General features: G+C 63.3%; 1 protein-coding gene across 1 annotated transcript; it reads left to right on the top strand.

Moving 5' to 3' along the window:
• Positions 1-4: 4 nt before the first annotated feature.
• KDM5C (lysine demethylase 5C) lies at positions 5-14,412 on the top strand. Its single transcript, XM_040617785.1, has 28 exons — positions 5-35; positions 427-965; positions 2,706-2,783; positions 2,887-3,009; positions 3,093-3,263; positions 3,354-3,488; positions 3,591-3,714; positions 3,833-4,017; positions 4,101-4,259; positions 4,933-5,052; positions 5,153-5,311; positions 5,394-5,575; positions 6,101-6,263; positions 6,338-6,457; positions 6,717-6,911; positions 7,012-7,193; positions 7,403-7,527; positions 7,629-7,776; positions 8,037-8,133; positions 8,231-8,589; positions 9,314-9,452; positions 9,537-9,716; positions 9,799-9,933; positions 10,114-10,638; positions 10,803-10,860; positions 12,366-12,565; positions 13,628-13,813; positions 14,244-14,412. The coding sequence occupies exons 1-28, from the start codon at positions 5-7 to the stop codon at positions 14,250-14,252; spliced, it is 4,827 nt and encodes a 1,608-aa protein (XP_040473719.1). The 3' UTR covers positions 14,253-14,412.
• The last annotated feature ends 1,539 nt before the right edge of the window (positions 14,413-15,951 follow it).

The following is a 15,951-nucleotide window of genomic DNA, read 5'->3' on the forward strand; positions in this document are numbered from 1 at the left end:
CAAGATGGCGGCGGCGGCCCGGCCGGGGGGACCGGGCAGGCCTCGGGCTTGAGGCGGGCGGATCGTGGGGCCGGTGGGGGCCGTATCCCGCGGCCGGGCGGCGGCGGGGCCGGGGGGGACCGGCGGAGCAGGTCGGCGGAGGCACCCGGGCGCTCTCGTCCCCCCCCTTTCCCCGGGGTTTGGGGAGGGGGGGGGCGGCCCGGGGGCCTGTGAGGGGGCGGCCCGGGGGCCTGTGAGGGGGCGGCGGGGGCCTCCATGGCCCCCTGAGGGGGTGCCCCGCGGGTAGTGAGGGAAACCCCCCTCCCCTCGGTGGGGAGGATGGAAGAGGGGGAGCAGCAGCACGGAGGGGGCGGTTGGGCCGAGTGGGGGCCCGCCCCGGGGGGGTCCCCGCCTTGGGGCACCCCGCCACCGCCGGAGGGGGATGAGGAAACCACGCGGGGGTCGCGGCGGGGAGTGGGGGGGGGACGGAGCCCACCGGAGACGCGGTTCCCCCACGGCCGGCTGCCGGCCCCCCTAAAGCCGCGGGGGAGGAGAGGGCCTCGGCGGCCCCTCGGCTCCCCAAAGCCGGTGGGGAGCCGCGGAGTAAAGGCGGGGGGACCGGCAAGGGACCCGGTGGGCGCCCACCGGGCGAGGAGCGAAGCCCCCGCAAGACACCCGAGGAAAGGGGGGCCCGCAGCGGGGATCGCCCAGGCCCTGAGGACAAGGCCCGGAGGCCCTTTGGGGGTCCCCGCAGCGGGGGGGAAGCCCCTCGGGGTCCCCCCACCGGTGGGGACCAGCGGGGCGAGTGGGTGACGCCTTGGTTATCGGTGGCCGGTGAACCGGAGCCCCCCGAGGACTTTTTACCCCCCCCCGAATGTCCCGTCTTCGAGCCCAGCTGGGCCGAATTCAGCGACCCCCTGGGTTACATCGCCAAGATCCGCCCCATCGCCGAGAAAAGCGGCATCTGCAAGATCCGACCCCCCGCTGTGAGTAGGGGGGCGGGGGGGTGGGGGGGGTGCTGGGGGTCCCTGTCTTTCGGAGTTGTGGGGTTGGGGTTTGCTGTGGGGTACGCGCCCTCCCCTGGGGGGGTTAATTGCCCCTCCTGAGGGGGGTAACTTCTCATGGGGGGGGGTTAATCACCCCCCCCCAAGGGGGTTACCTTCCCATTTAGGGCCCGCTGGGAGGGGGTATATTGCCATTTAGGAGGGTAAGTGCCCCCCTGAGGGGAGGGTGTTTCCCTGTTTTAGGGGGCTTAATTGCCCCCCTGAGGAGTGTGTTCCCGTTTGGGGGGGGGGTAGTTACCCGTGGGTGGGGGGAATTCCCCATTTGGGGGGGGTTTAGTTACCCCTGGGTGGGGGGAATTCCCCATGGGGGGGGTGTTTAGTTAACCCTGGGTGGGGGGAGTTCCCCATGGGGGGGGGTGTTTAGTTACCCCTGGGTGGGGGGAATTCCCCATTTGGGGGTTTAGTTACCTCTCGGAGGGGTAACTCTCCATCTAGGCGGGTTAGTTATCCCCCCCCCCCCCCCCCCCCCAGCCTGCTGTGTCCTGGGTGTAAATACCCCCTCAGGGTGGGTAAATACCCCCAGTGTGCCTGTGGAGGGGGAATACCCACCTGAGCGGGGGTAGATAACCCGGGGGGATAAATACCCACCCGAGGGGGGGGAGGGGTAAATACCTGAGCTATGGGGGTCTGTACCAGCCTGGCTGGGGGGCAGATGTTTGGGCTGAGGGTGTAAATACCCCCTTCCCCCCTAACTCGGGGTAAACTCCCTTTCCCCACCCCCCCGAGCTGAGGGGGTGCCCCTGGGCCGGTGGGGGGGTGCGTGTCCCTGCTGGGGCTGGACTTTGGGGGTGCTGCACGATCCAGACCCGGGTGGGAGTGGGCAAGGGCCCCCTGCCCCCCTCCTCCCCACCCCCAGCAAGGCCCTTCGCCCACCCGCCTTGCATTGGGTAGGGGGGAGCTGACCCTAAGGAATTTGGGGTGCTCCCCTGAGGAGCGAGGGGGGTGTGTGTGGGGGGGTCTGTGTGTGTACCCCCCGCGCCCCCCCCACGCCGGCCCTCACAACAACAACAGTGACACGGCCAATATGGCTGCCACCGCCGAGCCTTTGTCTGGCGAGCGGCGGGGGGGAGCCCGGCCGGAGCCAGGGGGGTCCCTAGGTCGGGCAGCGCCCTTTGGAGGGGGGGTCCCCTGGAAGTGGGGGGCAAGTAGGAGGCTGAGGCCCCCCCGATCCCCATCAACCTCGCTCTTGCTTGCCGCCACCCCCCCCTTCCCCCTTTCGTGGGCTTGTTTCCTGTTTTGGGAAGAGAAGGTGTCCGCGTCGTGTCCCTGCTGACGGGGGGGCTGTCCCTTTGTCCCCTTTCTTACTTTGGGGGGGGGGTCCTGAACCCTTGGTTTGGGGTTGAGGGACAGGCCGAGCCGGTCCCCCCAGCTCGACGAGGTGGAGAAGGGCTTCCGGGGAGGGCTGGGCCCGGCTACACTGGCGTCACCGGCTCCCCGCATGGGCCCCCCCATCCCCCCTACAACGTGGGGTGCACACCACGGGGCTGTCCCTCATGATGGGGGGGGGGAGTATGCAGCTGCAGTGCCCCGGCCCCCCCCCCCCAAATTTGGGGTCCGTGCTGCTCTGTTCCCCTCTGGAGCCCCAGGGGCTGCCCAGCCTGTCCCTGCCCGGGTAGGAATGGGGGGGCTATTGCTGCTAACCCCCCCTCATCATCTCCCCAGGACTGGCAGCCCCCCTTCGCTGTGGAGGTGGACAACTTCAGGTTCACTCCCCGCATCCAGCGGCTCAATGAGCTGGAGGTGAGTTGGGGGGTGCTCCCTTTTCTCCTCCTCCTCCCCAGCTGATTTTTGGGGTGCACACAAGACTCACCCCCCCCCCTCATTTTTCCCCCTCTGCTGGCAGGCGCAGACCCGGGTGAAGCTGAATTATCTGGACCAGATCGCCAAGTTTTGGGAAATCCAGGGTTCCTCACTCAAGATCCCCAACGTCGAGCGACGCATCCTTGATCTCTACAGCCTCAGCAAGGTCTGGGGGGGTGTGGGGGTGGGAGTATTGAGGGGAATGCAGCTGATTTGGGGGTGCTTCATGTGTGTGTGCCCCCCACCCAGGTGGTGATAGAGGAAGGGGGATACGAGGCCATCTGCAAGGACCGGCGGTGGGCTCGGGTGGCCCAACGCCTCGCTTACCCCTCGGGTAAAAACATCGGCTCGCTGCTGCGCGCCCACTACGAGCGCATCATCTACCCCTACGAGATGTACCAGTCAGGGGCCAACCTGGTGGTGAGAAAATGGGGGGTGACTTGGCCGGGGTGGGGGTGGGGGGTGGGCTACGGGGTGCCCCCCGCCACGCTGAGGGTCCTTTCCCTTCAGCAGTGTAACACGCGGCCCTTTGAGAGCGAGGAGAAGGACCGGGAGTACAAACCCCACAGCATCCCGCTGCGCCAGTCCGTCCAGCCCTCCAAGTTCAACAGCTACGGCCGGCGGGCTAAACGCCTGCAGCAGGAGGTCAGCACCCCCAAAAAACAAACCCCCACCATGCCCGGCCCCCCCCCCCCGCCCAAGTTTCTAAGGGGGAGGTGCACCCCTTGTGACTCTGCTGTCCTGCAGCCGGAGCCGACGGAGGAGGACATCGAGAAAAACCCGGAGCTGAAGAAGCTGCAGATCTACGGGGCCGGCCCCAAGATGTTGGGGTTGGGGCTGGTGGCCAAAGACAAGACCCTGCGGAAGAAAGGTAGGGGGGGGGGAACCCCTCCGGGGGTGACTTGAGGGGCACAGGGAGGTTGCTGTGACACCCCCCCCCCCCAGATTCTTTTGTGACACACCCCCGCCCCTAATTCTTCACCCCACAGATAAAGAAGGTCCTGAGTGTCCCCCCACAGTGGTGGTGAAGGAGGAACCGGTGGGAGCCGAGGCCAAGGTGGAGCCGGTGTCTCCCCGCGCTTACCTGGAGGGGAAGGAGGAGCTGCGGCACAGCCCTGAGCCCTGCACCAAAATGACCATGCGCCTGCGCCGCAGCCACAGCAACAGCCAGTTTGTAAGTACCCCCACGCTGTGGGGCAGAGCCCCCCACGCTGTGGGGCAGAGCCCCCACCTCAACTCCTTCTGCCTCCGCTCCAGGTCGATTCCTACATCTGCCGAATCTGCTCGCGGGGGGACGAGGATGACAAGCTGCTGCTCTGCGACGGTTGCGACGACAACTACCACATCTTCTGCCTCCTCCCGCCCCTGCCCGAAATTCCCAAGGGCATCTGGCGCTGCCCCAAATGCGTCATGGCGGTGAGGATGGGGGGGGACGACACGCGAAACCCCCCCAAACACCTGCATTGTGCCCTGGACACCCCCCCCGCATCTTGTGTCACGTCCCAGTTGCGGGGCTAGGGATGCCCCCGTTTCGCGTCATGCCTCGTCTGTCTGTGGGGCCAGGGACCCCCAACTTAACGGCCTGTCCTATCTGAGGGGCTGGGGACCCCCGGATCACTTCCAGTTCTACCTGTGGGGCTGGAGACCCCCGTCTGTGGGGTTAGAGACCCGTGGGCCATGTCTGCAGGGCCAGGGACCCCAGATGCAATGTCTCATTCCATCTGCAGGCCTGGGGACCCCCATTTGTGCGGTTAGAGGTCTCTGTGCCACATCTGTGGTGCCGGGGACCCCCAACTCGATATCTGACCCCATCTGTGGGGCTGGGGACCCCCGTGCCAACCCCCTGCCTGGCATCCCATCCTATCTGTGGAGCTGGGGACCCTCGCCTGGGGTTAGGGACCCCCCGTGTCGCATCTGTGGGGCTGGGGACCCCCACACCGACCCCCTGCTTCACATCCCATCCTGTCTGTGGGGTTAGGAACCCCCTTATCGTGTCTTTAGGGCTGGGGAGCCCCAGCTGAATGCCCTATGGTATCTGTGGGGCTGGGGACCCCCACTCTGACCCCCCCACCTCATCCCTCTCCCCCAGGAATGCAAGCGACCGCCGGAGGCTTTCGGCTTCGAGCAGGCGACGCGGGAATACACCCTGCAGAGCTTCGGGGAGATGGCCGACTCCTTCAAAGCCGATTACTTCAACATGCCCGTCCACGTGAGTACCCCCAAACCCCCCCAGGGACCCCGGTGACACCCCCGCCCCCTCCCCCCCCCCCCCCAAGTCCCGAACGTCCTCTGTTTCCCATTTTCCCCAGATGGTCCCCACGGAGGTGGTGGAGAAGGAATTTTGGCGGCTGGTGAACAGCATCGAGGAGGACGTGACGGTGGAGTACGGCGCCGATATCCACTCCAAGGAATTCGGCAGCGGCTTCCCCATCAGCGATGGCAAAAGAAAGCTCTCGCCGGAGGAGGAGGTGAGGGAGACGCCGTCCCCAACCCCACAGGGGTGTCACCGGTGGCGGGGTGACGCTGTCCTTAACGTTCCCCTTAACGTAGGAGTACGCTGGCAGCGGGTGGAACCTGAACGTGATGCCGGTGTTGAAGCAGTCGGTGCTGTGTCACATCAACGCCGATATTTCGGGGATGAAGGTGCCCTGGCTCTACGTGGGGATGGTCTTCTCCGCCTTTTGCTGGCACATCGAGGACCACTGGAGCTACTCCATCAACTACCTCCACTGGTGGGGGGCTCGGGGTGATCCTGGGAGGTGTCAGAGGGGAGAGAGGAGGGGTTTTGGGGGGGCCCTGACCTCATTCCACCCACCCAGGGGTGAGCCCAAGATGAAGCCATGGGGCGAGAGGAGGTTTTTGGGGTGCTGTGAGCCCCTAGGGGCAAGCCTGAGGTGTGGTACAGGGTGAGAAGAGTATTTTTGGGGTGTCCCAACCTTGTCTCCCACCCAGGGGTGAGATGAAGTTGGGGTGGGGGGCGAGAGGAGGTTTTTGGGGTGCTGTGACCCCCTGACGTCCAGCCCAAGATGGGTTTTGAGGTGAGAGGAAGTTTCTGGGGTGCCACGAGCCCCTCGGGGGCAAACTCAAGATGAGTTATGGGGCAGGAGGAGGCTTTTGGGGTGCCAGGACCCTGTTGCCTGCCCAGGGCTGAACCCAAGGTGTGGTACAGGGTGGGATGAGGTTTTGGGGTCTCCCAAGCCACGGTGTGGGATGGGAGGAGGGGTTTTGGGGTGCCCCTGACCCCGTTTCCCCCTCAGGGGTGAGCCCAAGACGTGGTACGGGGTCCCCTCCTTCGCGGCGGAGCACCTGGAAGAGGTGATGAAGAAGCTGACGCCGGAGCTCTTCGAGAGCCAGCCCGACCTGCTCCACCAGCTCGTCACCCTCATGAACCCCAACACCCTCATGGCACACGGTGTCCCTGTGAGTATCGAGGTTCCCCCCCCACCCCCCAATCCGTTATTTCCCTTCACCCCCAAATTTTATCCCCCTTTTAGGTTGTACGGACCAACCAGTGTGCCGGCGAGTTCGTCATCACCTTCCCCAGGGCGTACCACAGCGGTTTCAACCAGGGTTACAACTTCGCTGAGGCCGTCAACTTCTGCACTGCTGACTGGGTGAGCCCCTGCGCCCCAAAAAAACCTCAGGGGAACCCCCAAAATCCCAGAGAAACCCCAAAATCTGGGGTGAGAACCCCGAATTCGGGCTGGGTGCTCCTGAGGGAGGAGGAGATGTGGGGAGCTCTGAGCGTTTTGTGCAGTCCGCTGCTACGGTTTGAGCTGGGGGTGGCCGGCTCCATATCGGGATGTGTTTTGGGGTACAAGGGGGGGTCCCCCGAATTCAGGGGTGTGTCCTAATGCCTGGCGTTACCTGCAGCTGCCCGCCGGCAGGCAGTGCATCGAGCACTACCGACGTTTGCGACGTTACTGCGTCTTCTCGCACGAGGAGCTCATCTGCAAGATGGCAGCTTGCCCCGAAAAGCTGGACCTCAACTTGGCGGCCGCCGTTCACAAGGAGATGTTCGTGCTGGTGCAGGAGGAGCGTAAACTCCGCAAGGCGCTGTTGGAAAAGGTGGGATAACACCAGGGGAACCCCCACCCCCCCCCAAAAATGTGGAGGGGGTCTGCAGTGGGGCTGACAGTTGCGTTTTGTGCCCCCCCCCCTCCCCCAGGGTATCACGGAGGCAGAGCGAGAGGCTTTCGAGCTGCTGCCCGACGACGAGCGGCAGTGCGATAAGTGTAAGACGACGTGTTTCCTCTCGGCGCTGGCTTGTTACGACTGTCCCCAGTGCCTCGTCTGCCTCTACCACATGGATGACCTCTGCAAGTGCCCCCGCAGCAAGCAGTATCTCAGGTGGGGAAGGGTCCCCTGCTGCTGGGGGGGGATGTGGGTGAGGTCTTGCGGTGCTTGGTGGGTCTGTAAGAGGGGGTGTGGGCTGGGTTTGGGGGTCTTGTTTGCTCCTGCCGTACCCTTGGGATGGGCTGCGGGCACAAGGAGGGGCTCCCAAGCCCTGGGGGAGGTTGATGGGCCCCCCCCCCCAAAACCCCTTGCTGCCCTCCCAGGTACCGCTACACGTTGGACGAGCTGCCGGCCATGCTGCACAAGCTGAAGGTGCGAGCGGAGTCCTTCGACACCTGGGCCAACAAGGTCCGCATCGCGCTGGAGGTGGAGGACGGCCGCAAGCGGAGTGAGTTGAGGGGCCCAGGGGGGATTTCTGGGGGGGTTTAGGGGGGTTTTGGGGTACAGCCTTGACACACCCTTCCCCCCCCCGCCCCTGTGCCTGGCCAGCGCTGGAGGAGCTGCGGGCACTGGAGTCGGAGGCACGCGAGCGCAAGTTCCCCGAGAACGAGCTGCTGCACCGGCTGAAGGGCTGCCTGGGTCAGGCCGAGCGCTGCGTTTCCGAGGCCCTGGGGCTCATCAGCTCGCAAGAGACAGGGTGAGTGCCCCCCTCCCCTGTGTCCCCAGCAGCCCCATGTCACCATCCTGGCTCCTTCTCCTCCCCGTGCACCTGTCCTGTCACCTCAAGCTGCTGAAAGTCTTGTGTCCCCATCCCGTGTCCCCCCGGCCGCCCGGCTCCGGTCCCCCCAGGACCCCTGTCCCAGCCTTCCCCTGTCCCTCCAGGTCCCAGTCACCCCCCTGTCCCCCACCTTGTCCCCACAGTCACCCCAGGGGTGACATAGCCTCGCATGGCTGCAGGGTACCAGCACCCTCGCTGACGGTGGAGGAGCTCCGCACCTTCCTGGAGCAGATGAACCAGCTGCCCTGTGTCATGCACCAGATTGGGGAGGTCCAGGTGAGCCGGGGAGGTCTCTCTGCATTGCCCCCCCCTCATTTTTTTTGTGGGGACACCGTGTCACTGATGCTGTCCCCCCCCCACTCCCTGCTTCCAGGCCTTGCTGGAACGCGTGGAGGCTTTCCAAGCAGAGGCACGGGCCGCGCTGGAGTCGACCCCCCCCGGGCCAGGGGCTCTGCGGGGGCTGCTGGAGCGAGGGGCCCGGCTGGGTGTGGAGGTGCCAGAAAGCCGGCGCTTGGAACGGCAGCTGGCCCAGGCCGCTTGGTTAGAGGAGGTGACGGCCACCCTGCGGTCCCCTCGTGCCCGCGTCCCCCTCCCCGTCATGAGGGGTCTCATCCAGGCTGGCCGTACCGTCGCCCCCAGCCCGGCTGTCGACGTGGCCATGGCCGAGCTGCAGGAGCTGCTCACCATCGCTCAGCGCTGGGAGGAAAAAGCTCAGATGTGCTTGGAGGCCAGGTCAGGATGCGGCCCCATGGGGGAAAGAAGGGTGGGGGGGTTGCACCCCAGGTTGTAGGTGGGCTGGGGGCCAAATTCCACAACCCCCCCAGGGGGGTAAAAAGGGGCCAGGGCCCCCTTGGAATGGGATAACGGGGCTGGGGGCTGCCCCCTGTGTCCCCCAGGGGTGGATAACGGGGCTGGGGGCTGCCCCCTGTGTCCCCCAGGGGCGGATAACGGGGCTGGGGGCTGCCCCCTGTGTCCCCAGGGGTGGATAACGGGGCTGGGGGCTGCCCCCTGTGTCCCCAGGGGCGGATAATGGGGCTGGGGGCTGCCCCCTGTGTCCCCAGGGGCGGGTAAAGGGGCTGGGGGCTGCCCCCTGTGTCCCCAGGGGCGGGTAAAGGGGCTGGGGGCTGCGCCCTGTGTCCCCAGGGGCGGATAATGGGGCTGGGGGCTGCCCCCTGTGTCCCCAGGGGCGGATAACGGGGCTGGGGGCTGCCCCCTGTGTCCCCAGGGGCGGGTAAAGGGGCTGGGGGCTGCGCCCTGTGTCCCCAGGGGTGGATAACGGGGCTGGGGGCTGCCCCCTGTGACCCCAGGGGCGGGTAAAAGGTGGGGATTTCTCTGCCTGTTCCCAGGTGAAACCAGGCTGGGACTCGATCTGGGTTTGTGGGGGGGGGTCTCTGGGATCTTGGGGAAGGGGTTGTCGAGTGGGCAGACCCCTGGGTTCTCATCCCCTCCCCCGCAGGCAGAAGCACCCCCCGGCCACGCTGGCTGCCATCATCAAAGAAGCGGAAAACATCCCGGCTCTGCTGCCCAACATCCAGGCGCTGAAAGAAGCCCTGGCCAAGGCCCGCGCCTGGATCGCGGACGTGGAGGAGATCCAGGTGGGCTCCAGGGACCCCCTTTTCTGCCCTGGGGGAGGGGCTTTTGATCCCCACACCTCACCCCGCTGTCTCCGCTCACCCCAGAACGGCGACCACTACCCCTGCCTGGATGATCTGGAGGGGCTGGTGGCGGTGGGTCGGGATCTGCCGGTGCGGCTGGAGGAGCTGCGGCAGCTGGAGGTACAGGTCGGCACAGCGCACTCCTGGCGGGATAAAGCTTCCCGCACCTTCCTGAAGAAAAATTCCTGCTACACATTATTGGAGGTGAGGGCCAAAAGGGTGCAAAGGACCTAGGGGGGTGGGAAGGGCCGGGGGGGCCGCGCTGACCCCCACGATGTCCCCATAGGTGCTGTGTCCCTGCGCCGACGCTGGCTCCGACAGCAGCAAGCGGCTGAAGTGGCGGCAGGAGCCGGGGCTTTACAAACTGGACGCCGAGAGCTTGGGGCTTTCGGCGCAGGATCTCCGTGACCCTGGTGCTGTGGTGAGCAGGATGGGGGTTGTTTGTTTGTTTGTTTGTTTTGGGGTGGGGGGGGTGTGGGGGAAGCAGCAGGGCACCCCGCATCCCTGTGCCGCTCACATCACGCTTTTTTTTTTTTTTTTTTAAATGTCTATTTTATTTTTTTTTTTTAATGTCTATTTTTTTTATTATTTTTGCCCCCAGATCGTGGCGTTTAAAGAAGGGGAGCAGAAAGAAAAGGAGGGGATGCTCCGGCTACGCCATGCCAATGCCCAAAAAGCCACGCCACCCCTCCCAGGTCCAGGACCACCCTCCTGCGTCTGTGGGCAACCAGCGAGCCCCGGCATGCTGCAGTGCCAGCTCTGCCGGGACTGGTTTCACGGTGCTTGCGTAGCCTGGCCCCGCTTGGGCTCTCAAAAACCCTCTCCGGCTTGGTGGGAGTGGGACGCCAAATTTCTCTGCCCTCTTTGCCAACGATCGCGGCGTCCTCGGTTGGAAACCATCTTGGCGTTGCTGGTGGCGCTGCAGAAGCTGCCGGTGCGCTTGCCGGAGGGCGAAGCCTTGCAGTGTTTGACCGAACGAGCCATCACTTGGCAGGACCGTGCCCGTCAGCTCCTCGCTTCTCCCGACGTCGCGGGGCCTTTGGAGCGCTTGGCGGCTCTGCGGCATCGCCTGCATGGGGACGGGGACGGTGCCCTGCGGGAGGCCAGCCGCAATGAGCAGACCAAGGTGGGGGGGGCAGGTTTTGGGGCTGGGGGTAGGGTTTGGGGTGGATTTTAAGGTTTTTTGGGTAGATTTTGGGGCTGGGGGGCAGGTTTTGGGGCGGGTTTTGGGGCTGGGGGAGGCCGTGCCCCCCCCACTTGCTCATGCTGTGCCCCCCACCTTTGCTCCAGGTATCAGTGGAGAACGGCGATGCCCCCAGCCCGGAGAAGAATGGCCCCCTGCCTTCGGGTGAGTAGGGCTTTGAGGGGAGCTGGGAGTGGGGGATCCCCTGTGAGTGCCAGGGGTGCTGGGATCCACTGGATCCTGCGCAGGCCCTGTGCCATCCTCTGGTGAGCCTGGTGAGGGCCGTAGGGCTCCAGGGATCCCGTGTGAGCACTGGGGAGGCAGGAGAGATCTGGTGGATCCCTCATGGGTACAGGGGATGCTGTGGGACTGTGGATCTGTAGGGTTCACATAGGATCCCATGTGAGGACAGGGACGATGTGGGATTCCAGGGATCCTATATGGGTGCAGGGGGCAGTGTGGGACAGCAGGTGTCCCCTGCAAGCCCTGTAGATCTAGTGTGAGCGCAGAGGGGGGTCGCTAGGGGATCAACTGAATCCTGTGTGGGTGCTATGGATTCCATCTGAGCACAGGTGGCACTGCGGGGCTGTAGGGAGCCTGTGGGAGCCCTATCAATCCTGTGTCACACCAGGGCCCAGCGGATCTTCTATGAGCCCAGTGGATCCCATGGGAGCACAGGGATGCTGTGGGACTCTCAGTATCCTGTGTGAGCCCTGTGGATCACATGGGAGTACAGGAGCTGTTGTAGGGCTCAGTGGATCTATAGGGCTCACGTATGCTCACAGGGATCTTTGGGACAATGTGCAACTGCAGAGATCCCAGGTGAGCACAGGGGACACAGGGGCTCAAGGGGTCCTATGCAAGGCCCGTGGATCCCATGTGATGCTGGGAGACCCAGTGGATTCCATGTGAGCCTAGAGGACACCCTTGTCAGTATAGGGAGCACTGTGGGGCTCCAGAGATCTTATGTGAGCCATATAGGTCCTGTGTAACACTGGGATCCATTGGATCCCATATGAGTACAGGGGACAGTGTCAGACTAAGGATCCTGTATGAGCCTCGTGGATCCCATGTAAGTGCAGAGGACATTGTGGGATTCCAGGGGTCCCGTGTGAGCCCTGTGGATCCCAGGTCAGCCCCAGGGGTCCTGTGGGGGCACAGTGAGACCTAGTGGATCCCGTGTGAGTGCAGTGATGCTGCAGAACCCTGTGGGTCCCCTGCGGGCCACAGGGATCTTGTGAGTACCGGGATGGTGGGGGCTTCAGGGATCCTCTGTGAGTACAGGGACACACTGTGCAACTCCAGGGAGCCTCTGTGATCCCTGTGGATCCCCTGTGATGCTGGCTCCTAGTGGATCCCACATGAGCACAGGGGACCCTGTGGGGCTCTAGGGAGCTTGCATGAGCCCGAGGAGAAGGTGGGACTCCAGGGATCCCACGGGAACCCTGTGGATCCCATGTGGTGCTGGGGACCCCGGTGGGTTACCATCCCCGTCGGCAGCCGCAGGGATGCCACGGAGAGGGGTCCGTGCGGATCCCAGGGGAGCCCCGTGGATCCTGATGTCCGTGCCCTGGGAGGGGGGGGGGGGGGGGGTCAGGCCATCCAGCGGGTCCTGGCGCGGGGGTGACGCAGTGTCCCCATGTCCCCCCGGTGACGCGGTGTCCCCGCAGAGCTGGAGGCGCTGAGCGCGGCGCTGCCGCGGCTGCAGGGCCCGGTGCTGGAGCTGGCGGAGGGGGCGCGGCGGCCGCTGGAGGAGCTGATGATGGAGGGGGATCTGCTGGAGGTGACGCTGGACGAGGCCCAGAGCATCTGGCGGCTGCTGCAGGCTGCCCGCCCGCCCCCGCTCCCGCTCTTCCGTCTCCTCCTCGAGGTACGGGGGGAACCCCTGAACCCCAAAAATGCCCTCGACCCCCCCCCCCCCCCAAAAACCTCCCCAGGGACCCCTCAAAGCTTCCCCAGAGCTCCGAACAGTCTCCAGCATGATGGAACCTCTCCAGAGCATCTCTAGGACCCCAGAACTTCCCTGAAACGCCGCAGGGATCCTAGAGTTCCCCCAAAGCCTGTCCCTGGGACCCCAAAACTCCCCCCCAACCTACCCCGGGAACCCCAAAACTGCCCCGAAGCACCTTGGGGACCCCATAATTGCTCAAAAGCCTCCCCAGAACCCAAAACTGCTCCAAACCACCTTCAGGACCCCAGAGCCACCTCAGAGCACCCCCAGAGCTTCAGATTCACTTCCAAAGTGTCCCCAAAACACCCTGGGGACCCCCAAACCACCCTCGGGGATGCCTGAACTGCCTTTGCCACCCTGTAGCCATTCCTGACATCCCCCGCCCATCTTTAAGTGTCGTGTTGACCCCCCAAACCAATTTGAAACTGCCCCAGGGACACCAAAAGTGGCCCCACGCTGTTCCCTTTGCCCTGATCCACCTCCTCCTCAAGGTAGGGTCCCCAAAATTGCCCCAGGGACCCCAAAACTGTCCCTGTGTTCTTCCCTTTGCTCTCTAACATTTCCCTCCTCAGATCGGGTCCCCAAAATCCCTCCTGGGGACCCCAAAACCATTCCCAGTCAGCTCCCCTTACCATGTTCCACCCTTTCCCCAAGGTAGGGTCCTGGATACCACACTGGGGACCCCCAAAAAGTGCCGGAGGGACCCCAAAATGATTCCCATGCTGCTCCCCTTGCCCTGTTCCATCTCCTCAAGGTGGGGTCCCCAGCAAGATGATGGGGACCCCAAAACCCATCCTGCTGCTGCTCCCCTTGCCCTGTTCTGCCTCCTCCTCAAGATGGGCTCCCCAAAATCACCTCAGACCTCCCTGGGGACCCCAAACTCCCCCTTCCCTTGAATTCCAGGGACACACACACACACACACACACACACCCCACAATTTTGAGGTGGGGGGATCACTAACAGTGTCCCTTCCCTCACAGCTGGAGCAGGCAGAGCGGCGGGGGGCTCGTGCCCGCGGCCGGGACCCTGAAAGACGTCGGAAACGCCGGGCGGAGCGGGGTGACCTCCCCCCCCTGGCCAAGGAGGAGCTGGAGCCAAAGAGGAGTCGGGGTCCCGAGGGGGGGACCCCCCGAGACAGCCCCCCACCCGGCCCCCATGCCCCGGGGGTGAGTCACAATATGGGGTGGTGGGAATGCATGGGGGGGGTGGGGGGGTCATAAGGGCCCATCTCTAGGGGTGGGTTGTGGGGAGAAGGGGGGGAGTTTTGTGGTGGGGGTCAGGGTGTGGGTGTGGGGTATGTAATGGGGGGGTCCCGGGAGGAGCATGGAGGGGCTGTGGGGTGTATAGAGGGGGTTCCAGGAGGAATGGGGGGGGCTGGGGGGAGGGGACATGCTGAAGGGGGGTTCAAGCTGATGTCATGGTGGTCTTACAGGGTTTGGTTGGGGGGGGGGGGGGCACCCCTGTGTCCTGGGGGTGCGGGGTTGGGGAGCACAGGGTAGGAGACCCCCACAACCGCAGTATAGGGGGTCCACAGGGGGGTTTGTGGTGCCCACCCCCATGCCCCCCTCTGCTCTTCCCCCTCCCTCCCCCTGCCAGGACTCGTGACGTGGAGCCCCCAGCTCGGATGGACGCACCTGCCGGCGGCGGGGAGGGACTGTGGGGGGCCATACCGGGACCCCCCTCACCCTGGGGCCCCCAACCCCCGCAGACTTGGGGGGAGTTCCCCCCCCCCCCCTCCCCTCCCCTCCCCCTCCCCCCCCCCCCCCCCCCCCCCCCGCGATGTAATTATTTGAGTTGATTTCTTTTGTATCGTTAAACTCCGGGGCGGGGGGGGGGGGGGGGGGGGCACACACAGATGGGGGGTCCGGGGGTCCCCCCAAGCCCGTGGGGGGACCCCAACCAGCACAGCAGGGCCAGCCCCCCCCCCCCCTCGCACCGGGTTTTTTTATAGGATTGGGGGGGGAGGGAGGGGGGGGGGGGGGGGGCGCAAACTTGGGGCCCCCCCTGCTCCCCCCCACCCCCCCCAGCGGACACTAACAGTCTTGGGCTCTTTGTAGCGGGGCGGGGATGGGGGGGCCTTATTTTATTGTATTATGATTTTTTTTATTATTATTAAACTTTGGAGGTTAAAAAGAATGTGGGCGTTGGGGGGGGTGGGGCTTGGGAGTGCCCACGTGCTGTGGGCGGGGCGGGGTATGCCACGTGCCGAGCTGAGCTGCTTCCCCATTGGTCGCTGTCTCCGCCAATGGATGGGCGGGGAGAGGCGGGAACCTGGGCAGGCAACGGCGGCGCGAGCGGCAGCGGTTGGGTGATTATCTTCTGACCCTTCCCGAAGGTAAAGTCTTTTCCGTGAGGTAAAATCTACCTTTCCTGAGGTAAATTCCCCTTTTCTGAGGCAAAATCCCCCTCCCTGAGGTGAAAACCCCTCCTTCCTGAGGTAAAAACCTTCCTGTGAGGTAAATCTACCTTTCCTTAGGTAAAAATCCATTTTACTGAAGTAAAACCTTTCTCCCTGAGGTAAAATACCCTCTTTTCTGAGGTAAAACCCTTCTCTGTGCGTTAAAATTTACCTTCCTGAGGTTAAGAAATGCTTTTTCCCTAGGTAAAATTCCGAGAGGCAAAAATTCCCTTGAGGTAAACACTCAGTTTTCTTTTTGAGGTAAAACTTTCTTTCTTGTGCTAAATTCCTTTGTTTGAGGTAAATACCCTCTTCTGTGAGGTAAAGTTTACCTTTCCTGAGGTAAAAATCCCCCTTCCTGAGGTGAAAACACATCATTCCTGAGGCAGAATATTCCTATGAGGTAAAATTTACCTTCACTAAGGTAAAAAAAAAGAGAATGCCTTTTTCCTGATGCAAAATCCCCTTCTGTGAGGTAGGTACCCCTTTTCTGAGGAAGAAGTCTCCTTTGCTGAGGACACCCACCCCGAGGTAAGTATTTCCTGAGGAAAAACCCTCTTTTGAGGAATTTTTCTTTTGAGGAACCCCCCACCTTTTCTTAGGTAAACACCTGTTTTCCTGAGGGAAAACCTTCTGTTTCTTTGAGGTAATACCACCACTGTTTTCTGTTCTTAGGATAAAGAGGTGAACTCCTCCTACTTTAAGGAAAACCTTTTTTTTTTTTTTTTTTTTTTTTCGGGAAAACATTAAAAAAAATTTAAGCTAAAGCCCTCCTCTTTTGAGGTAAATGGATATCCCTTTTCATGAGGTAAAAAACCTCCCTTTCCTTTAGGTAACCCCCTTTTTTTTTGAGAACAAACATTTTTGGAGGAAACTCACTCCTTTTCTGAGGTAATTATCCCTTTT

Source organism: Falco naumanni, chromosome 18, assembly GCF_017639655.2.
Source record: "Falco naumanni isolate bFalNau1 chromosome 18, bFalNau1.pat, whole genome shotgun sequence".
Classification (NCBI taxonomy): domain Eukaryota; kingdom Metazoa; phylum Chordata; class Aves; order Falconiformes; family Falconidae; genus Falco; species Falco naumanni.